Source organism: Saimiri boliviensis, chromosome 10 (genome assembly GCF_048565385.1).
Source record: "Saimiri boliviensis isolate mSaiBol1 chromosome 10, mSaiBol1.pri, whole genome shotgun sequence".
Taxonomy (NCBI): Eukaryota; Metazoa; Chordata; class Mammalia; order Primates; family Cebidae; genus Saimiri; species Saimiri boliviensis.
Window position 1 is genome coordinate 112,122,951 of NC_133458.1, and position 23,632 is coordinate 112,146,582.

Genomic DNA, 23,632 nt, shown 5'->3' on the forward strand with positions numbered 1-23,632 from the left:
ACGTCACAGAGCGGCGCCGGGTGTCACGGCGCCGACCGCGCAGTTGCAGAAGCCAGGGCCGGCTGGAGCCCAGCGGTTTGCTCCGCTAGAGAGATAAGATTGAGTCTGTGGACTTCCGGCGGCTTCTACGATCCTAAGTAATTTCGAAAAGTAAGATATCTCTAGCACCAGTAGGAACTTATCAAGAAATAGTTGGGTTGATGTGAAACTTATCAGCGTACAAAAATAAACAATTTGCTTACAGAATCTCCTGTTTTTTAGCTTGTCCTGGGTCAGGCTTTGTGACAAGCGCTTCACCGGCACTATTGTGTAACAACCTGTGAGATGGGTGTTCCTATACCCAGTCTAAAAATGACAGTAGGCAGTGCTGGGGTCTTGCCCGGGTTCTCCTGACTCCAGAGCCACCTATCAAAAATAAAGGGCGGCTAATTAACCTGTCACAACCTGTTGATTGTAAGATGCTCCCTATTTTAATTTTTACTCTTTTTTTTAAGATGGGGTTTCACCATGATGGCCAGGCTGGTCTTGACTCCTGACCTCAGGTGATCCACCCACCTCGGCCTCCCAAAGTGCTAGGATTACAGGCGTGAGCCGCTGCGCCCGGCCGATGCTCCCTATTTTAAAGGGAATTCGGGGAAAGGCCGGGCGCGGTGGCTCACGCTTGTAATCCTAGCACTTTGGGAGGCCAAAGCAGGCAGATCACTTGAGGTCAGAAGTTCGAGAACAGCCTGGCCAACAGGGCGAAACCTTGTCTCAACCAAAAATTTTAAAAAGCCAGGCGTGGTGGCGGCGGACGCCTGTAATCCCAGCTACTCGGGAGGCTGAGGCAGGAGAATCACTTGAACCCGGGAGGCGAAGTTTGCAGTGAGCCGAGATCGTGCCACTGCACTCCAGCCTGGGTGACAAAGTGAGAATCAGTATCCAAAAAAAAAAGAGAAAAAAATGGGAAAAATTATCTTAGAATTGATTAAATATGGCAAATTATATTCAATAACATATTGAGAAAGTCCCTTGTACTTCTTCACCCTTCATTACAGCCAGGAGAAAACCTCATTTCATATCATGTCTTTAACTTCACTTTTTTCTTCTTTCCCTTTTTGACAGAGAGAGATCAGACCTTAGGCTCAAAGCTTTCAGTGGGCAGTAATATTATATAAAGTTAGAAACTGCTTTTCATGATTTTGGTCAGTTTTATCTTTGTTGTTTGTGGCAAGTAGTACTGATTTTCTTTACATTAAAAAACGTTTTCTAATAAATGGTTCTATCTAAAGAAACTGTTAACTGTTATAGATACTGTATGTATAGGAAGGTGGCATCCAAATGACTGACGTTAAGGAAACACTGTTCCAGACTGTCTTGAAATGTTCTCTTGAATATATTTTCCCAAGAAGATAACTACTTAAAAACAAGGATAGTGTCATGTGGTAGAGCAGCAGATATTGGGGTGGCAAGGGATAGCGATCCATCAAGCACGACAGTTCCATGGAAGACACAAATATCTCAATCTGGGCCAGTATTCAGACCAAGGCTATGCCACCCACAGGCGGGTATGATATAGACTTAGAACAATTATGAAAGAGGAAAAGCAAAGAGGTTTTTTTTTTCATTGTTTTTTAAATGTGGAAGTGTAAGTGCTTATTAGAGAATGAAGTTAGGCTAATGTATGCAACAAGGATTTAGAGACTGGAAGAAAGTGAAGAGATCAAGGAACAAACTTCAGTATTCTTTTTTCCTTTTTAAAAAATAAATTATGATGAAAATGTATGTATTAAAAATTTGCAGTTGGCTCCAGTGGCTCACACCTGTAATCCCAGCACTTTGGGAGGTGGAGGTGGGAGGATCGCTTGAGCTCAGGAGTTTCAGTTCAGCCTGGGCAACAGGACAAGATCTCATCTCTACTAAAAATCAAGAAAATTAGCTGGGTATAGTGGCACTCACCTGTAGTCTCAGCTAATTGGGAAGCTGAGGCAGGAGGATCTCTTGAGCCTGAGAGATCAAGGCTGCAGTGAGCTATGATTGTGTCACTGTACTCCAACCTGGGCCAGGGAGCAAGATGCTGTCTTTATTATTATTGTTATTATTATTATTTAAAATGCCATTTTAACCATTTTTAAGTGTATAATTTAGTGGCATTAATTACATTCACAGTATTATACAACCATCACCACTTAATTTCCAAAACTTTTTCATCACCCGAAACAGAAACTCTGTAACCATTAAGCAATAACTTCCTATTTCTCCCTCTCCTCCTGTCCTTCACCTCTCCTTTGGTAACCTCTATTATGCTGTCTCTATAAATTTGACTACTCAGCTATATTATGTAGGTGGAATCATACTGTATTTGTCCTTTTGTGTCTGCCTTATTTCATTTAGTATGATGTTGTCAAGGTTTATCCATGTTGTAGCATGGGTCAGAACTTCATTTCTTTTCTTTTTTTTAAAACAGGATCTTGCTCAGTTCTAGGAGTGCAGTGGCACGATCTCAGCTCACTGCAACCTCTACCTCCTGGGTTCAAGTGATTCTCACGCCTTAGCCTCCTAAGTAGCTAGGACTACAGGCACGCTCTACCACTCCTGGCTAATTTTTTTTCTTTTTTCTTTTTTTTTTGTTTGAGTCAGTGTTTCACTCTTGTTGCCCAGGCTGGAGTACAGTGGCACCATATCAGCTCATTGCTGTACCCCCTCCTCCCAGGTAAAGCAGTTCTCCTGCCTCAGCCTCCCCAGTAGCTGGGATTACAGGTGCCTGCCACTACACCCAGCTAATTTTTTGTATTTTTAGTAGAGACGGGGGTTTCATCACGTTGGCCAGGCTGGTCTTGAGCTCCTGACCTCAAGTGATCTGTCCGCCTCAACCTCCCAAAGTGCTGGGATTACAGGGGTGAGCCACCATGCCTGGCCAGAACTTCATTTCTTTTCATGGCTGAATAATATTCCTTTGTATGTATATACCACATTTTGTTTATTCGTTCATCTATTGATGGACACTTGGGTTGTTTCTGCTTTTTTGCTATTTTGAATAATGTTGCAGTGAACATTGGCTTATAAATGTTTGATCCCATTGTGTTACCAAGCAATGGGCTTACTGCTAGACACACATAGAAGCCAATACTATGTCATGAGCTTTTGAGAAAAGGCTTCATTGTAAGATTGACCAGCAGGGAAACCAGAGGCAACACTCAAATTTGTCTCCCCGAGATGGGATCTGGGGACAGGTTTTATAGGCAGAAAGCAATTATGAGGGACATGGGAAAATACAACAACGCATGATCTGTTCGGGTGATGCAAAGAGGCAATGCTGGATCTTTGGTTTTTTTTTTTTTTGAGATGGAGTTTCGCTCTTGTTACCCAGGCTGGAGTGCAATGGCGCGATCTCGGCTCACCGCAACCTCCGCCTCCTGGGCTCAGGCAATTCTCCTGCCTCAGCCTCCTGAGTAGCTGAGATTACAGGCATGCACCATCACGCCCAGCTAGTTTTTTTGTATTTTTAGTAGAGACGGGATTTCACCATGTTGACCGGGATGGTCTTGATCTTTCGACCTCGTGATCCACCCGCCTCGGCCTCCCAAAGTGCTGGGATTACAGGCTTGAGCCACCGCGCCCGACCTTCCTGGATCTTTGGTATTTAAGTTCATACTGCAGCAAAACAGGGTGCCCCTTGCTTTCTAACTTGGTGTCCATTCCTCCATTTGAGTGCTTAAGTCCTGCCTGTGGTTGACTTTTGTGTTCCCACCAACACCGGGGTCAGCTGTCAGGCACACTTGGTTCATCTGGGCATGCTCAGGTTACATGACTTGCTACCTGGGGATCTATTGTAACTGAAAACCAACTTATCATTTTGTTATTGATAAAAGTTGAAACAGGCTGGGCGAGGTGACTCACACCTGAAATCCCAGCACTTTGGGGGGCTGAGGCAGGCAGATCACCCGAGGTCAGGAGTTGAAGACCAGCCTGGCCAACATGGTGAAATCCTGTCTCTACTACGAATACAAAAAAAATTAGCCAGGCATGGTGGCGGGTGACTGTAATCCCAGCTACTAGGGAGGCTGAGGGAGACAAATCGCTTGAACCAGGGAGCCGGAGGTTGCAGTGAGCCAAGACCATTGCACTCCAGCCTGGGCAACAACAACGAAACTCCGTCTCAAAAAAAAAAAAAAAAAAAAAAAAAGTTGAACCAGATTCAACTGGTTCTGTGATTACTACACCTGTTTATAATTCTTTTGCCTGTTTACCTGTGAGTGTAATTGTTGGGTTATATGGGTATTCTGTCTGGCTTTTTCAGGAAGTGAGAAGCTCCCACAGTGACTGCATCTTTTTTTTTTTTTTTTTTTTGAGACGGGGTGTCAGGTTGGAGTGCAGTGGTGCAATCACAGCTTATTGCAGCCTCAACCTCTGGGGCTCAAGTGATCCTCTCGGCTTACTCCTAAGTAGCTGGGACAATGGGCATGCACCACCATGCTGGGCTAATTTTTTATATTTTTTGTAGAGGCAGGCTCTTGCTGTGTTGCCCGGGCTGGTCTGGAAGTCCTGGCCTCAAGTGATCCTGTTGCTTCAGCCTTCCATAGCGTTGAGATTACAGGTGTGTCTCTATTTTTTTTTAATGTCTCTATTTTTTAAAAAATTATTATCGGTCAGCTGTGTTGCCTCACTCCTGTAATCCCAGCCTTTCAAAGTCCAAAGCGAAAGGACTGTCAGCCTGAACAACATATCAAGACTTTGTCTCTACAAAAAAAAAAAAAAAAAAAAAAAAATTAGGAGTGGTGACACATGCTTGTAGTCTTCCCTGTTTGGAACACTGGGTCAGTAGGATTGCTTGAGCCCAGGAGCTTGAGGTTGGAGTGAGCTGTGATCATGCCATAGTACACCAGCCTGAGCACAAAGCATGACCCTGTTCCCCCACTTCCCCACCTTCCCCCCAAAAAACATTTGGCAAAGCATAGTGACTTATGCCTGTAATCCCACCACTTTGGGAGGCTGAGTCAGAAGGATTGCTTGAGGTTAGGAGTTTAAGATCAGCTGAGCAACATAGCAAGACCTCAAAGAGGTGGCATCTCATTGTGGTTTAGAAATTATTATTTATTTTTTAGAGATGGGGTCGCACTTTGTCACCCAGTCTGCAGTGCATGGGCACAATCAGAGATCACTACAGCCTTGAACTCCTGGGCTGGGACTGCAAGTGTGGGCCACCGTGCATAGCTCATCGTGGTTTTGACTTGCATTTCCCTAATGGCTAATGATGTTGAGCATATATTCACATGCTTCTTGTCCATTTGCATATTTTCTTTAGAGAACTGTCTAGTTGAGTCATTTGCCCATTTTTAAGTTGGGTTGTTTTCTTTCTCTTTTATTTTATTTTATTTTAAAGATGGGGTTTCACCATGTTGGTCAGGCTGTTCTTGAACTCCCAACCTCAGGTGATCCGCCCACCTTGGCCTCCAAAGTGCTTGGATTACAGGCGTGAGCCACTACGCCCGGCCTAAATTGAGTCGTTTTCTTGTTGAGTTAGAGGAGTTCTTTACATATTCTGGATATTAAATCTAATCAGATATATGATTTGTAGGTTTTTCTTCCATTTTGTAGGTTTTCATTTCTTTTTTTTGTTTGTTTGTTTGTTTTGAGACAGGGTCTTTCTCTCTTTCCTAGGGCGGAGTGCAGTGGCACACGATCTTGGCTCACTACAGCCCTGACCTCCTAGGCTCAAGTGATCTTCTCGCCTCAGCCTCCTGAGTAGCTGGGACCATACCCCAGATGCACACTACCACACCCAACTAATATGGTTATTTTTTGTAGAGACAGGGTCTTGCTTTGTTGCCCTGGCTGGCCTTGAACTCCTGGCCTCAAGAGATCTTCCCACCTCAGCCTCTCAAATGTGCTGGGGCCTCTCTTTTTATCTCTTGACAATGTCCTTTGATGTACAAAAGTTTATAATTTTTGTTGTTGTTCCTGAGGAGTTTATCTGGGTTGTCTTCGGGGTGGAGAGGACTTCGTACCTAGAGAAGGTGTTGGGTCTCTTGTTAGCAAAGCATGGCTCATGCTGTTATGGCAGGACTAGTGGTGCAGAAGGAAATTGACAGTGAAGTGGTGGAATTGATCACTGACTGGGGACACGCAGTCTCCATCTTCCTCATCTGGATGGAATGTGCTTGGCACTCTCACCAGGTGGTGGTGTCCACCAAGTTAGGGCCCATATTCCCAGTGCAGGTTTTAGTTGCCACTGGAGGATAGTGCAGCCAGATGCCCAAATTCTTCACTCAAAGAGGAAGGGTTCTCCAACACCTGCCCACTGGAGACAGTTTCCACCGAAACTGTCTTTAGCTGAGATACAAAGTGCCAGAGGCTCAAAGATTCACATGGGGTATAGGGTTGGTGTGTGGCTTCTGGGGATGGTCAGGCATCACTCCACCACCTTGAGTTCTTACTGTGTGCCCCAGGCCTTCCTTGCTTCTCTTAGTGCTAGTCACCACTCACAAAAGGTTGAAAGTTTTAAATTTTGATGTTGCTTATGTCCTATCTAAGAATCCATTGCCAAATCTAAGGTTATGAAGATTTACCTCTATGTTTCTTCTATGAGGTTATAGTTTTAGTTCATATTTAGATTGTTTACTCATTTTGAGTTAATTTTGATATGTGACTGTGCAGTAGGGATGCAACTTCATTTTTTTTTTTTTTTTTTTTCAAAGACAGGGTCTTTCCTTGTCATCCAGGCTGGAGTGCAGTGGCATGATCATAACTCACTATAGCCTTGAACTGGTCTCAGGTGATCCACCTCAGCCTCCCAGGCAGCTAGTAATCCAGATGTGTGTCACCATGCCTGGCTATTTTATTTTGTTTTATATTTTACCATTTTATTTTATTTTTATTTTATTTTGAGACAAGGGTATCATTATGTTGCCTAGGCTAGTCTCAAACTTCTGTGTTCAAGCAGTCCTCCTGCCTTAGCCTCCCAAAGCACTGGGTTTATAGGTATGAACCACCACACCCAGACCAACTGGCTAATTTTTTGTATTTTTAGTAGAAACAGGTTTTCGCCATGTTGGGCAGGCTGGTCTCAACCTCCTGACCTCACGTGATCTGTCTGACTCAGCCTCCTAAAGTGCTGGGATTATAGGAGTGAGCCACCACACTCAGACTCTTTCTTTCTGAGACAGGGTCTCATTCTGTCACCCAGTCTAGAGTGCAGCGGTGCAGTCTTGGCTAACTGCAACCTCTGCCTCCCAAGCCCAAATGATCCTCCCACTTCAGCCTCCTCAGTAGCTGGGACCACAGGTGTGTGCTACCATACCTGGGTGATTTTTTGTATTTTTGGTAGAGATAGAGTTTCACCATGTTGCCCAGGCTGGTCTCAAACTCCTAAGCTCAGGCCATCCACCTTCCTTGGCCTCCCAAAGTGCTGGGATTACAGGTGTGAGACACTGTGCCTGGTCTGTAGCACTTCTTTAATTTCTAATTTTTATTTTGTTAAATAAGCAACACATTCTCTTTTTATTTTTTATAAGCAACACATTCTTTTCCCTTCAAATTCCTTTTGACTTTGATTTTTAATATTTTTTCTATATATATTTTTAAAGACGGGGTTTCACCACGTTGGTCAGGCTGGTCTTGAACTCCCAACCTCAGGTGATCCGATCGCCCTGGCCTCCAAAGTGCTTGGATTACAGGCGTGAGCCACCACGCCCGGCTGATTTTTAATTTATTATTTTTTTTTAAAGACAGGGTCTCACTCTATTATCCAGGTTGGAGTGCAGTGGCATGATCATAGCTCATTACAGCCTCAAACTCCTGGCCTCAAGCAGTCCTCCTGCCTCAGCCTCCGAAAGTGCTGGGGTTATAGGCATGGGTCACCACACCTCACCTTAAATTCCTTTTTACCAAGTGACATATTCATATGGCTCAGAAATAAAAAGTTTATCTAAAAGTTTTATTTGTAAAGTCTCCTGTCCCATGAGCATCCACCTAATTCTTTGTTGGCCTGCCAGACCCCTTCCCTGCTGGGGTTAACTCTTGTTGGATTTTGGGGCCATCGTTTATCCTGGGGTGAGAGAAAGAGGTGGAGGGAATTCAGGGGTTTGGTAATGGCCATTTACTGACCAGGACAAGAATATTTCCATATGTTAACCAGTACAAACCCTACTGGTGTATAATAGCTCAATCTTAGGTTACTTATAACCACTTATATTAGTTTCTCAAATATTCTTCCAGTGTTTTGTCATGCAAGTACAAATACCAAAGAGAGTTTACTATGTATTCCTTTCTGCATCTGCTTTTCAAATTGATGTCCAGGTATGGTGGCTCATGCTTATAATTCCAGCACTTTGGGAGGTTGAGGTGGGTGGATTACCTGAGGCTGGGAGTTTGAGACCAGCCTAGCCAACATGGTGAAACCCCATCTCTACTAAATATACAAAAATGAGCCAGGTGTGGTGGTGCACACCTGTAATCCCGGCTACTTGGGAGATTGAGGTATGAGAATTGCTTGAACCCAGAAGGTGGAAGTTGTAGTGAGCCAAGGTGGTACCACTGCACTACAGCCTGGGTGGCAGAGCAAGACTCTTGTCTAAAAAAAAAAAAAGTTGAACAGTATATACTGGAAATCCTTCTATTCATATGAAGCTTTTCAGTTCATAGAGAGCTTTCTGACTTTTTTCCAGTTGCATAACTGCATTGTGTGGTTTCAGTAGGGATAGCTCATCAGTGTTCCATTTGGTATTGGCTGGGGCAGCTCCATTGGGATTGCAGGATCCAAAATGGTTTCATTCCAACTGGTCCAATTGAGTGGGCTGGACCTCCTGTCAGCTGGGTTCCAAGGGAATGAAAATGGAAGCTGCAAGATCTCTTTGGCCTAAGCCCCAGAAGTCATATAGCTTCCCTTCCACTCCATTGAATTGGTCAGAGCAAACCACAGGACCAGCCTAAATTCAAGTTGAGGGAAAATAGACTCTACCCCTAAATGGGAGGAGCTGTATGTGTTTACAGGGATTGGAGGAATTGTCAGCAGTGGTCTTTGCAGGTAGTGTAACACACTTAAGCCCAATCAAGATTCTCATCTTCTTTGGTGTGAGACCCTATCTCAAAAAAATAAATAAATAAAATAAATAATGCTTTTTTTGTTTGTTCGTTTTTAAGATAGGGTCTCACTCTGTCACCCCGGTTGGATGCAGTGGTGTGATTTTGGCTCACTGCAACCTCTGCCTCTTGGACTTAAGCGATCCTCCCACCTCAGCCTCTCGAGTAGCTGGGACTATAAGCACACACCACCATGCCTGGCTAACTTGTATTTTTCGTAGAGATGAGGTTTAGCCATCTTGCTCAGGTTGGTCTTTAACTCCTGGGCTCAAGCAATCCACCTGCCTGGGCCTCCCAAATTGTTGGGATTACAGGTGTGAGCCACTGTGCCCAGCCTTGGTCTCTTTTAAACTAGTGCATTTCCCTCACTTTATCTTCGCTCTCTTCTTGACTTTAGTTTTTGAAGGGTTGAGGCAAACTTTCGTATACTCTGGATTTGCCTTATTGTTTCCTCTAACTTTGCCCTCTGTCTCCTAAGTGTCCTGTAAACTGCAAGATAGGATAAAAGACCTGCTTAGCTCAGGTTAAATGCTATTAAATGCTATTAAGGCCAGGTGCGGTGGCTGGCACCGGTAATCCCAGAACTTTGAGAGGCCAAGGTGGGCCAAGGTGGGTGGATCACTCGAGCCCAGGAGTTTGAGATCAGCCTGGGCAACATAGCGAAGTCCCATCTTTACAAAACATACAGACATTAGCTGGGCATGGTGGTGTGCACCTGTAGCCCCAGCTACTTGAGATGCTCAGGTGGGAGGATCGCTTGAGAGGCCAAGTCTGCGGTGAGTGGAGATGACACCACTGCACTGCAGCCTGGGCAACTGAGTGAGACTCAGTCTACAAAAAAAAAAAAAAAAACGAACTGGGCATGTGCGGTGGCTTATGCCTGTAATCCCAGCAGTTTGGGAGGCTCAGGTAGGCAGATCACGTGAGGTCAGGAGTTTGAGACCAGCCTGGCCAACATGGAGAAACATCATCTCTACTAAAAATACAAAAGTTAGTGGAGCATGGTGGCGCTCTCCTGAAGCAGGAGAATTGCTTGAACCTCAGAGGCGGAGGTTGCAGTGAATCAAGATCGTTCCACTACATTTCAGCCTGGGCAACAGATTAAGAGTCTGTCTCAAAAAACAAAACAAGACAAAAAAAAACCAAACCAACCAAACAAAAAGGTGAAATGCTATTTGCAGAAATTGTCTGTACCCACTGATGATCCTTACCTTAGGATGACCATCTCTTGCCTGGACAGGATAATTCTTTTTTTTTTTTTTTTAATTGCATTTTAGGTTTTGGGGTACATGTGATGAACATGCAAGATTGTTGCATAGGTACACACATAGCAGTGTGGTTTGCTGCCTTCCGTCCCCTCACCTGTATCTGTCATTTCTCCCCATGCTATCTCTTCCCACCTCCCCACCCCCCCACCCCTCCCCCATTTCCCCCCAACGGACCCCAGTGTGTAGTGCTCCCCTCCCTGTGTCCATATGTTCTCATTGTTCAACACCCGCCTATGAGTGAGAATATATGGTGTTTGATTTTCTGCTCTTGTGTCAGTTTGCTGAGAATGATGGTTTCCAGGTTCATCCATGTCCCTACAAAGGACAGGATAATTCTAAAACATACTTCAGATTGTCACTCTTCACTCGAAACCCCCTAAAGAGTTCTCACTCAGGGTACGAGCCAAAGTCCTTAAAATGTTTTAAAAGGCCAGCTAACCTTCCCACCCTATCTATGACCCTTTTCCTCTGATGTTCTCCCGCATTCTCCTCCTGCCCTGCTGGAGGGGCATGCATTAGCCTCCTGACTCCCCAGACATGCAGTAGCATCCAGCCTTCACTCTTTCCCCAGGCATACACATGACTGCCCATCCTAAGAGGCCTTTCAGCTGGCATCTTCTCTGTGAGCCTTACTGCCACTCCGTCTAAAAGTGTACTCACCCCACCTCCAACCAAACACTCCCTACATTTGTTTCCTGTGGCTGCCATAACAAATTACCAGAAACATGATCGATTAAAACAACAGACTTGTATTCTCTCTCAGTCAGGGAGGGCAGAAATCCAAAGTCAGGAGAGGGCAGGGCTGCACTTTCTCTAGAGGCCCTAGGGGAGACTGTTTTCCTGTCTCTTCCAGTTTCTCGTGGCTCCAGGCATTCCTTGACTTTGGGCAGCATTATTTTTCCAGTGTCTGCCTCTGTTATCACAATGCCTCTTTTCTTTTTTTCTTTTAGCTTTTTTTGTGTGTGTGTTTTGAGAAAAAAACACATAACTTAAAATTTACCATCTTAACTTTGTTTTTTTTTTTTTTTTTTTTTTTTTTTGAGACTCAATCTGTTGCCCAGTGTCTTGCTCAGGCTAGAGCGCAGTGTTAGGATCATAGCTCACTGTGCCCTCAACCTCTTGGGCTCATACTGTCCTTCCATCTGAGTCTCCCAAGTAACTGGACCACAGGCATGAGCCACCACACTTGGCTAATTTTTTTTTTTTTTTTGAGACAAGAGTCCCATACTGTCACCCAGGCTGGAATGTAAGGGCGTGGTCTCAGCTCACTGCAACCTCTGCTTCCTAGGTTCAAGCGATTCTCCCGCCTCAGCCTCCTGAGTAGCTGGGATTACAGGTATGTGCCACCACATCCGGCTAATTTTTGTATTTTTAGTAGAGATGGGATATTGGCCAGGCTGGTCTTGAACTTCTGACCTCATGATCTGCTCGCCTTGGCTTCCCAAAGTGCTGGGATTACAGGCGTGAGCCACCATGCCTGGACATCTTAACCATTTTTAGGTGTGCAGTTCAGTCTGTTAAATATATTCACATTGTTATGAAACAGATCTCCAGAACTTTTTCGTTTTGCTAATCTGAAACTCTGTACCCATTAGACAACAGCTCCCCCCGCAGGTAACCATTCTATTATTTTGCTTCTATGATTTTGACTACTTTAGACACTTCATTTAAATGGAATCATATGGTAATTGTCTTTCTGTGATTGACTTATACCACTTAGCATAATGTTAAGTTTCATCCATGTTGTAGCACGGATCAGAATTTCATCTCTTCTGTTGGCTTGTAATACAACATTGTATGTATATACCACATTTTGTGGTAGGTACAATGTACATATTTACATTGATTCTACCTTTTGGCTATTGTGAATAATGCTGCTATGAAAATGGGAGTGTAGGTATTTTGTCTAGATTCTGACTTCCTTTGGATAAATACTTAGAGGTGGGACTGCTGGATTATATGATTGTTTTACCTTTTTTTTTTTTTTTTTTTTTTTGAGACAGAGTTTCGCTCTTGTTGCCCAGGCTAGAGTGCAATGGTGTGATCTCAGTTCACTGCAACTTCTGCCTCCCGGGTTCAAGTGGTTCTCCTGCCTCAGCCTCCTGAGTAGCTGGGATTACAGGCATACACCACCATGCCCAGCTAATTTTATATTTTTAGTAGAGGCAGGTTTTCTCCACGTTGGTCAGGCTGGTCTCGAACTCCCAACCTCAGGTGATCCTCCCGCCTCAGCCTCTTAAAGTGCTGGGATTGCAGGCATGAGCCACCTGATTGTTTTACTTTTAATTATTTAACACATTTTTTTTCTTGAGATGGAGTTTTGCTCTATCACTCGAGCTGAAGTGTAGTGGCGTGATCTCTGCTCACTGCAACCTCTGCCTCCAGGGTTCAAGCAATTCTCCTGCCACAGCCTCCTGAGTAGCTGGGAGTACAGCTGCACACCACCATGCCTAGCTAATATTTGTATTTTTTGTAGAGACAGGGTTTCACCATTTTGGTCAAGCTGATCAAACTCCTGGCCTCGTGATCCACTGGCTTTGGGCTCCCAAAGGACTGATATTATAGGCATGAGCCACCACGCCCTGCCTATTTAACACTCTTTTTTTTTTTTTTTTGAGATGGAGTTTCGCTCTTGTTACCCAGGCTGGAGTGCAATGGCGCGATCTCAGCTCACCGCAACCTCCGCCTCCTGGGTTCAGGCAATTCTCCTGCCTCAGCCTCCTGAGTAGCTGGGATTACAGGCATGAGCCACCATGCCCAGCTAATTTTTTTTTTGTTTTTAGTAGAGACGGGGTTTCACCTTGTTGACCAGGATGGTCTCAATGTCTCGACCTCGTGATCCACCCGCCTCGGCCTCCCAAAGTGCTGGGATTACAGGCTTGAGCCACTGCGCCCGGCCTTAACACTCTTTTAACATTTATTTTCTGTTTTTGTTTTTTAAATAGTAGCCATTACCAGGTGAGGTATTTCTGTGTCTCTTATAAGGACACCTGTCATTGGATTTAGGGCTAACCTGGTTAATCCAGGATTATCAAGTCTCAAAATCCTTAATTACATCTGCAGAGACTCTTTTTCCACATAAGGTCACATTCACAGGTTCCAGTGATTCAAACACGGACATATCTTCTGGGGTCCACCATTAAGTCTACTATACTTTCTTCTGCTGTACCTTATTTTTCTTCTTGATACTTATCTCCATCTGACATGCTCTGTATTTCTTTCTTTATCTTGTTGGGCAGACAACAATCAAGATAAAGCCATGAAGACAAGGATTTTTTTTTTTTTTTTTTTTTTTTTTGAGACGGAGTTTTGCTCTTGTTACCCAGGCTGGAGTGCAATGGCGCGATCTCGGCTCACCGCAACCTCCGCCTCCTGGGTTCAGGCAATTCTCCTGCCTCAGCCTCCTGAGTAGCTGGGATTACAGGCATGTGCCACCATGCCCAGCTAATTTTTTTGTATTTTTAGTAGAGACGGGGTTTCACCATGTTGACCAGGATGGTCTCGATCTCTTGACCTCGTGATTCACCCGCCTCCGCCTCCCAAAGTGCTGGGATTACAGGCTTGAGCCACCGCGCCCGGCTGAAGACAAGGATTTATTGTTGTTGTTTGTTGCTTTTTGAGACAGGGCCTGACTCTGTCACCCAGGCCTGGAGTGCAGTGGCACAGTCTCGGCTCACTGCAACCTCTGCCTCTCAGGCTCAAGTGAAGTCCCCCACCTCAGTCTCCCAAGAAGCTGGGACTACAGGTGCATGTCACTGCCTGGCTAATTTTTTGTATTTTTGGTAGAGATGGGGTTTTACCATGTTGTCCAGGATGGTCTCGAACTTCTGAGTTCAGATGATCCACCTGCCTTGGCCTCCCAAAATGCTGGGATTACAGGCATGAGCCACCGAGCCTGGCCTAGACAAGGATTTTTGTTTTGGTCACCCATGTTTTCCCATTGGAACAGTGGCTGTCACAAATGGCTGGCTAGCACATATTGGTTGAACAAGAGGAGGAAGGGGTGGCTGGTCTAGACAAAGAGCCTAGACAAATGTTGGCAGAAATTGCCTCATGGCTTCTGAGCAGAAAAATCTCATCTGGGGAATTAGAATCCGTAAGTTAAATTTTCTTCCTGGCCGGGCGCGGTGGCTCAAGCCTGTAATTCCAGCACTTTGGGAGGCTGAGGCGGGTGGATCACGAGGTCAAGAGATCGAGACCATCCTGGTCAACATGATGAAACCCCGTCTCTACTAAAAATACAAAAAATTAGCTGGGCATGGTGGCACGTGCCTGTAATCCCAGCTACTCAGGAGGCTGAGGCAGGAGAATTGCTTGAACCCAGGAGGCGGAGGTTGCGGTGAGCCAAGATCACGCCATTGCACTCCAGCCTGGGTAACAAGAGTGAAACTCTGTCTCAAGAAAAAAAAAAATTTTCTTCCTTTTTTGGAGACAGGGTCTCATTCTGTTGCGCAGGCTGGAGTGCAGTGGCACCATCATGGCTCACTGCACCCTCAACCTTCTGGGGGTCAAGTGATCCTCCCACCTCAGCCTCCCGAGTGGTTGGTTCTACAGGCCCATGCCACCATGCCTGGCTATTTTTTTTTTGTTTTTGGTAGAGACAGGGTGTCACCATGTAGCCCAGACTGGTCTTGAACTTCTTTTTTTTTTTTTTGAGACGGAGTTTCGCTCTTGTTACCCAGGCTGGAGTGCAATGGCGCGATCTCGGCTCACCGCAACCTCCGCCTCCTGGGCTCAGGCAATTCTCCTGCCTCAGCCTCCTAGTAGCTGGGATTACAGGCACGCGCCACCACGCCCAGCTACTTTTTTTTGTATTTTTAGTAGAGACGGGGTTTCACCATGTTGACCAGGATGGTCTCGATCTCTTGACCTTATGATCCACCCGCCTCGGCCTCCCAAAGTGCTGGGATTACAGGCTTGAGCCACCGCGCCCGGCCTGGTCTTGAACTTCTGTACTCAAGCAATCTTCCTGCCTTGGCCTCCCAAAGTGCTGGGATTACAGGCATGAGCCACTGTGCCTGGCCTCCTAAGTTAAACTTCCTACTGCGGAGAATACAGTCTCTTTAATATATTTGAATGAAGACAAATTTCAGGATCCTTTTTTTAAAGAAAGAAGAAAATAAAAAGTTTGCCAGTACAAATACCATTTCTCACTAAAGTGAATTTTAGGGTTCCTTGGAGAAATGGTTGATTTTGTTTCTAGGGCAGTAAATATATAAAACAGAAAGCAAGGAAGCCCAGGGTGTCCAATCTTTTCGCTTCCCTGGGCCACATTGGAAGAAGAAGAATTGTCTTGGGCCACACATAAAGTACACTAACAACAGCCAGTGAACTAAAAAAACAAAACAGCAAGAACAAAAAAAACCTCACTAAAAAAAATGTCCTTGAAAACAGATTCATACAGAAAAAAAAAAAAATCTCCTGATGTCTTTAGAAAGTTTCTGAATTTGTGTTGAGCTGCATGGGCCACGGGTTGGACAAGCTTGACCTAAAGACTACAAGGATTGTGGACTACTAGGATTGTGCCACAAGGCATAGAAGTAACTCAATATTCAATGAGACAATCTGAACATTTAAAAAAGGACAATGACTATAATGGATTAAAGCACATCAAATATCCAAACATCCATCAATTCATGAGAGCACTGCTCCTCCTCCCCAAGAAACCCAAATTGGTCACAGATAGAGGTGATGATGGATGCTGGGGCATCCATCCATCATTATTATAATTACTATTATTATTTGAGACAAGGTCTCACTCAGTTACCCAGGCTAGAGTGATGTGGCACCATCACGGCTCACTGTATCCTTAACCTCCTGGGCTCTAGCCACCTCCCAGCCTCAGCCTCCCAAGCAGCTGGAATTACAGGCATGCATCTCCAGGCCCATCTGATTTTTCAGTATTTTGTAAAGGGGGATCTTACCATTTCCTGGACTCAAGCAGTCCTCCTGTCTTGGCCTCCCAAAGTGCTGGGATTGTAGGCATAGCCACTGCGCCCAGGAAAGCATCAAGCACACATCCTGGCCATCCTGAATGGGTTATATTTCAAAGTAATCAGAGAGATGAGGGAACTCTCATCTTTGTGAAAGAATCTCATCTTAAAAATGCAGGAGGCATGAGAGCATTCGAAATCAACACTTTGCACCCCTAAGGAACATCATAAATCTACACTAGGGTTTCTCAACCCAGTACTACTGACATTTTGAACTGGATAATTCTTTGCTGTGGAGTGGGAGTGGGGTGTGAGGTTGTGTTCTGTGAATTATACAGTGTTTAGCAGTATTGGTTGCCTTCACTTTCTAGGTAACAGCAGTAACAACCCTCCAGCCCCCACCCAGTTGCAACAATCCAAAATATCTCCTGACATTGCCAAATTCCCCCTTGGTAGGACAGGGCAAAATCAACCCTGGTTGAGAACCACTGGTCTAATGATCATCAACATTTGCTAGACTATTAAAAGAAAGGCTGATAGTAAACTTTATGATGGATAACCAGAATGACGACCCCTGAATTGAGAGATAAATTACAATTATTTTCTTTTTTTTTTTTTGAGACGGAGTTTCGCTCTTGTTACCTAGGGTGGAGTGCAATGGCGCCATGTCGGCTCACCGCAACCTCCGCCTCCTGGGTTCAGGCAATTCTCCTGCCTCAGCCTCCTGAGTAGCTGGGATTACAGGCACGTGCCACCATGCCCAACTAATTTTTTGTATTTTTAGTAGAGACAGGGTTTCACCATGTTGACCAGGATGGTCTAGATCTCTTGGCCTCGTGATCCACCCGTCTTAGCCTCCCAAAGTGCTGGGATTACAGGCTTGAGCCACCGCGCCCAGCCGATAAATTACAATTATTACTAGAAGTCTACCCCACCTCGTGCCTCAATAGAAGTACACAGTGCTAGCCATTAAGTATTCTTGCCAATAAAACAAACCCAAACCTCAACATTAAACCTGAACCTAGTGAAGCCTCTAGCCAGGGATAAATCCAAGCTTTGTGGAGCCTTAAACTACACAAATTTCTGATGGGAGCAGTGGCCCACGCCTGTAATCCCAACACTTTGGGAGGCCCAGGCCAGGTGGATCACCTGAGGTCATGAGTTCAAAACCAGCCTGGACAATATGGTGAAACTCTTGTTTCTACTAAAAACACAAAAAATTAGCTGGGCATGGTGGCACATGTCTGTAATCCCAGCTACTCAGGAGGCTGAAGCATGAGAATTGCTTGATCCTGGGAGGCGGGGTTTGCAGTGAGCTGAGATCACCCTATCCAGCCTGGGCAACAAGAGTGAAACTCCGTCTCAAAAGAAAACCAACAACAAAAAGCTATACAAATTTCACAGTCCTCTTTAAGAAAAAGACACAAAATTATAATATTAGTTTCACTGTAAACCTCCCCTGACTCTAGAGTTAACTGATTACAGGACATGCCAGGGCCAAAAAAAAAAAAAAAAAAAAAAAAAAGTTAAATGACGCATGAAGATACAATCAGCAAAACCCAGAAAGTCGAAAATTCTGTTGGGCAAATGACCCAGTTTCTTTAATTAGTAAATAGCATGAATAACAACAAAAAGAGAAGAGGAATTTATATATATATATATATATATATATATATATATATATATATATATCGGCTTTTTTGTTTGTTTTGAGACAGAGTCTCACTCTATCACCCAGGCTGGAGTGCAGTGGCGGGATCCTGACTCACTGCAACCTCTGCTTCCTGCATTCTAGCGATTCTCCTGCCTCAGCCTCCCAAGTAGTTGGGACTACAGGTGCATACCACCACGCCGGTTAGTTTTTTGTATTTTTTTGTAGAGACTGGGATTACTGGTGTCAGCCATCGCGCCGGGCCCCAGCTTTTTTTTTTTTTTTTGAATAAAGACAGGGTTTCACCATGTTGGTCAGGCTGGCCTTGAATTCCCCACCTCAGGTGATCCGCCTGCCTCGGCCTCCAAAGTGTTTGGGTTACAGGCGTGAACCACTACGCCCGGCCAAGGGCCCCAGCTTCTTAAAAGAATGATCTGACATGAAAAAAAAAAAAAAAAAAAAAGAATGATCCGAAACTATGGTACCACTGGGCTTTTGGTCCCCACCCAAGAAATGCCGTCTCGCAAAGCCTAGCCGCGGCAGGCTCTCCCAACGTGACAGGGTGGGGGTCTGGATTCTGCCTCGGTTCTGAGGAATCAGATAGGTAGACACGCAGAGGAAAACATCACAGGACTTTTTCTTTGTTTTTGGCACAGAAAACACTCGAGAGCCCGCGTTGAGAACCCAAAGGAACGCTTCAGGCCATCGTAGCCACCAAGCCTGGCCATATTCCATCCAACGTTTCCCTTGGTGCTCCGTGACCCAAATCAGTAACTGGGGCTGCAGGCGGGCGTGACTGCGCAGACGCCTCTCCCCCGCGGCGCAGCTGGGTACAGCTAGCAGGCGCCCTTTCTCTGAATGGCGTCGCTGTGGCAGCGCGCAGGCGCAGAACAGCAGAGGCGCAGGAGGTACTCTGATGTAACGGGGTGAGAAATGGAGGGCGGGGATCATTGCGCATGCGCTCTCTACCCTTGTTGCGGGGGTGTCCGGGCGCCAGGCTAGGTGAGTGGGCGAGACTCGGGGCGGGGCAGTGTTCGGTGGGGAGCAGGAGACGACGGGCGGACATCACTGCGCAGGCGCTTTCTTTCCAGCGTCGCTGGGCTGGCGCGCAGGCTCAGAGCGGTGCGCACCTGTGCGCAGGCGCGTGGGGGGAAGTGAGGCGCGATGGCAGGTGTCCGGGCTGGGCCTTCGCTGGCGATGTGGCAGCAGGTACTGCTGCTTCTCGCTCTGTGCGCCACAGGCTCCCGAGGACTCTATTTTCACATCGGCGAGACCGAGAAGCGCTGCTTCATCGAGGAAATCCCCGACGAGACCATGGTCATCGGTCAGGCGGGCTGAGGGTGGGGAGGCCCTTTGTACCCCGCTCGGCCCTCGGCAGCGCTCCCTCCTCCCGAGCCCAGCCGGGTCGCTGGCACCCCCATACCTAGCCTTAGGGTGCCCCGAGGACGCCAGGCCCCCTGCCTAGAGCCCCGGGTCACACGTCGGAGGGGGCCGGGTCGTGACTATGTGTCTGCCCCGTAGGCAACTATCGTACCCAGATGTGGGATAAGCAGAAGGAGGTTTTCCTGCCCTCGACCCCTGGCCTGGGCATGCACGTGGAAGTGAAGGACCCCGACGGCAAGGTAAGACTGGCTCTAGCCCACGCAGCCCGTCTTCAGTGGAGCTCCCGTCGGGTATACAGCCCTGCCTGGTCGAGGCCTCAAGGGACAGGAGCTTGCACTTGGAGAGGCTGCGGTATAAAGGTGGGGCCTTCCACTGACACATGCTGTAGGTGGTGCTGTCCCGGCAGTACGGTTCGGAGGGCCGCTTCACGTTCACCTCCCACACTCCTGGTGACCATCAAATCTGTCTGCACTCCAACTCTACCAGGATGGCTCTCTTCGCTGGTGGCAAACTGGTAAAAGGATTTTCTCTTTGGCTTCAGCTTAGCATCTCTCACTTGTTTACAAATTTTGATTTATCATTATTGTGAAACTTTGTAGCACAGTCAGAATTAGGGAGAGAGATTGTTGCCCTCTGCTCCACAGCCAGGGACAAGAGTGGGTTCTATACCCTGGAACAGACAACTGGAGGCCTCACCATTCAGACATTCCATGTTTTCTTGTAGCGTGTGCACCTTGGCATCCAGGTTGGGGAGCACACCAACAACTACCCTGAGATTGCTGCAAAAGATAAGCTGACGGAGCTACAGCTCCGTGCCCGCCAGTTACTTGATCAGGTGGAACAGATTCAGAAGGAGCAGGATTACCAAAGGGTAAGGGCATATCTCCTTGTAATTGGAGAGAGCAGTTGACCTTTATACCCACTATACCTACTCAAATTTCTGCTTGGACAGCTCTGCAGACAATGGAATGAAAGGTATTGGTCTGGATATTTTTGTTTGTTTGTTTGTTTGAGATGGAGTTTCACTCTTGTTGCCCAGGCTGGAGTGCAATGGCATGATCTTGACCGCTGCCTCCTAGGTTCAAGCAATTCTTCTGCCTCAGCCTTCTGAGTAGCTGGGATTACAGGCATGCACCACCACACCTGGCTAATTTTGTAGAGACGATGTTTCTCCATGTTGGCCAGGCTGGTTTGGAACTCCCGACCTCAGGTGATCCTCCCACCTTGGCCTCCCAAAGTGCTGGGATTACAGGCGTGAGCCACCTCGCCCAACTTGTTTTTTAAATCAAAACTTTTTATTGTGGTGAAATACACATAACACAAAATGTGCCATTTTAACTGTTTCTAAGCGTATAGTTTAGTGGTATTAAGTGCATTCCTAATGTTGTGTTACCAGCACCATCATCCAGCTCCAGAACTTTTTCATCTTCTCAAACTAAAAATCTGTATTTATTTATTTAGAGACAGAGTCTTGCTCTGTTGTCCAGGCTGGAGTGTAGTGGTGCGATCTCTGCTCAGTGCAACCTCTGCCTCCCAGGTTCAAGCAATTCTTCTGCCTCAGCCTCCCGAGTAACTGGGATCACAGGCATGCGCCACCACGCCCGGCTAAGTTTTGTATTTTTAGTAGAGGCAGAGTTTCACCATGTCGGCCAGGCTGAACTCCTGACCTCAGGTGATCTACCTAACCCCAGCCTCCCAAAGTACTGGGATTACAGGTCTGAGCTGCTGCACCCAGCAAATATGTACTTAATATAAACAATAATTCCCCATTTCCCTTTCTCCTGACACCCACCATTTTATTTTCTGTCTCTATGGTCCGGACTACCCTACCTCATATAAGTGGAATCATTCAGTATTTGTCCTTTCCATGACTGGTTTATTTCACTGAGCATGATGTTCTCAAAGTTCATCCATGTTATATAGCATGTGTCAGAATTTTTTTCCTTAAGGCTAGTATTCCATTGTATGCATATACCACATTTTGCTTTCAGTAGTCATTTTTAAGCTCTATAAAATAAAGTGAAAAAAGGGCAGTTCACAATCTAGTAACAGCCATTGCCTACCTGTTTTTTTTGAGGGGGGAGATCTTGTTGGAAGTGGTAGGATCATGATTTCAGTCCCAACAGAGATGCTTAAGGAGGGACAGCCCATCCCTTTCTTGGGGCAGCCTCAGTGGGGAGACCGTAGCACTCCTAACGGAGTCACAGGTAGTATTCCAAAAGGAGTTTGGTCCTGAGTTGAGTAGTTACATGCAGGGAGGGTCCTCACAACAGCCAGGGACTGTTTCTCCTGCTCATTTAATCCTGTGTTGCCCCACACAGTATCGTGAAGAGCGCTTTCGACTGACCAGCGAGAGCACCAACCAGAGGGTCCTATGGTGGTCCATTGCTCAGACTGTCATCCTCATCCTCACTGGCATCTGGCAGATGCGTCACCTCAAGAGCTTCTTTGAGGCCAAGAAGCTGGTGTAGTGCTCTCTTTGTATGACCCTTCCTTTTTACCTCATTTATTTGGTACTTTCCCGATACAGTCCTTTATCCACCTGGATTTTTAGGAAAAAAAAATGAAAAATAATAAGTCACATTGGTCCCATGGCCACAAACCATTCAGATGAGCCACTTACCAACCCTGGTTCTCAAAGACACAGGACATTAGTCCAGTCTTGCAACATCCATCTTAGGGCTTGTAGGAAATCAAAGCTAACCCAGGACTCAGTTTTGCTTCTTTTGCCTCGAGTGATTTCTCTCTGTTTTTCACGAAATAAGCAAATGAAAAATCTCTCCATTACTTTCTGTTTCCCTTTGTCTGCTTATGCAGTAGGTGACTGGCATGCGCCACAGAGCAGGCCTTGCCTCACTGTCTGCTGGGTTCACTCCATGGCTTTGTGAATGTAAATAAGGGGCAGGTCTTGACCCTAAAGAAGTGAGATGTTTTTCTATATCTTAGAACTATTTTTTGATAAATTATATATTTTCCTTCCTAGTAGAAGTTTTACTGCCTGTAAATGGCTTAGAACACCAATGCAATCCTTCTGCATTCTGTTTTGTTTTTTTGTTTCTTTTTTTGAGTCAGAGTTTTGCTCTCGTCGCCCAGGCTGGAGCGCAATGGCGTGATCTTGGCTCACTGGCAACCTCTGCCTCCCGTGTTCAAGTGATTCTCCCACCTCAGCCTCCCAAGTAGCTGGGATTACAGGTGCCCACCATCATGACCAGCTAATTTTTGTATTTTTAGTAGAGACAGGGTTTCACCATGTTGGCCAGGCTGGTCTTGAACTCTTGACCTCAGGTGATCCACCCATCTCAGCCTCTGCATTCTGTTTATTCACACATTTTTGGTAACTCCCATGGCAGCTCCTAGGATTTCAGCAGCCTGTGGGGCAGAAAGCCGGCGTTGGGGCTGCTCTGCCAAGCAGAATTCTCTTGGATACCTGCTTTTCATCCCACAGGGCCTCAGAGTCAGAGGTAAGGTGGCAACAGAACTAGCATGGGGCAGTGCACTCTTATCCTTCCTTTCAATTTTTATTTAAGCTGTGCGAAATGTTTTCGTCAGTGGTTCTTTACAGCATTTTCCAGTGAAATAAAACATGTTGTAATAGCTGTGTTTGAAATAAGAGGTTGTGGGCAGAGGGGAGGCATCTAAAGGAAAAGAGGAAAGGTATCTGGACTGCCAGATGACCTGGAGTGCACTTCACTGTGGACTGGTGGTGCTAAGGTTTGTCCTGGACAGGCAGTCCAGGGGCTATGGGAATACACGGGGTGGCTGCTCAACCATTCGCAAAGGTCAACCAAATAGACCACATATCTGCAAGGAATCATCTGAGGAAATTAAGTACCTTGTTTCTTAGCCCTCTGAATCATAAATCTGAACAAATTTTAAGCTATTTCCCTCATGCCCTTCTATATAAAACTTAATGCCATTAGTTCCCCATTCTTGACATTTTATTTCAGTTTTTATTATATATTTATTTAAAATATGTATTAAATTATCTGACCTACAGAACTAAATTATTCTCCTTTTGTTATTTCTCCTTATGTCCTATACTATACAGGGATATGTGCCTATTTTATATGCGTGTATATAAATATATATATATTTTTTCTTTTGAGTCTTGCTCTATTGCCCAGGCTGGAGTGCAGTGGCACGATCTTGGCTCACTGTAACCTCTGCCTCCCAGGTTCAAGCAGTTCTTCTGCCTCAGCTTCCTGAGTAGCTGGGATTACAGCCACCCATCACGACGCCTGGATAATTTTTGTATTTTTATTTATTTGTTTTTGAGATTGAGTCTCACCCTGTTGCCCGGGCTGGAGTGCAGCAGTGCAGTCTTGGCTCACTGCAAC

General features: G+C 45.8%; 2 protein-coding genes across 8 annotated transcripts in view; one reads left to right on the top strand and one right to left on the bottom strand.

The window, feature by feature from the left end:
• On the top strand, positions 1-23,299 carry TMED4 (transmembrane p24 trafficking protein 4). 7 transcript variants are annotated; one of them, XM_074379762.1, is made up of 7 exons: positions 1-150; positions 4,484-4,576; positions 18,569-18,820; positions 19,434-19,534; positions 19,684-19,809; positions 20,020-20,166; positions 21,617-23,299. In XM_074379762.1, the coding sequence occupies exons 4-7, from the start codon at positions 19,451-19,453 to the stop codon at positions 21,764-21,766; spliced, it is 507 nt and encodes a 168-aa protein (XP_074235863.1). In that variant the 5' UTR covers positions 1-150; positions 4,484-4,576; positions 18,569-18,820; positions 19,434-19,450; the 3' UTR covers positions 21,767-23,299. The 7 variants fall into 7 exon arrangements, with proteins under 7 accessions (XP_074235863.1, XP_039318007.1, XP_039318003.1 ...); XM_039462073.2 differs by lacking the exon at positions 4,484-4,576; XM_010341363.3 differs by lacking the exons at positions 1-150; positions 4,484-4,576; positions 18,569-18,820 and adding an exon at positions 18,848-19,121.
• OGDH (oxoglutarate dehydrogenase) overlaps positions 1-23,632 on the bottom strand; it is a 471,568-nt gene that overhangs the window by 90,875 nt on the left and 357,061 nt on the right. The window lies entirely within an intron of this gene.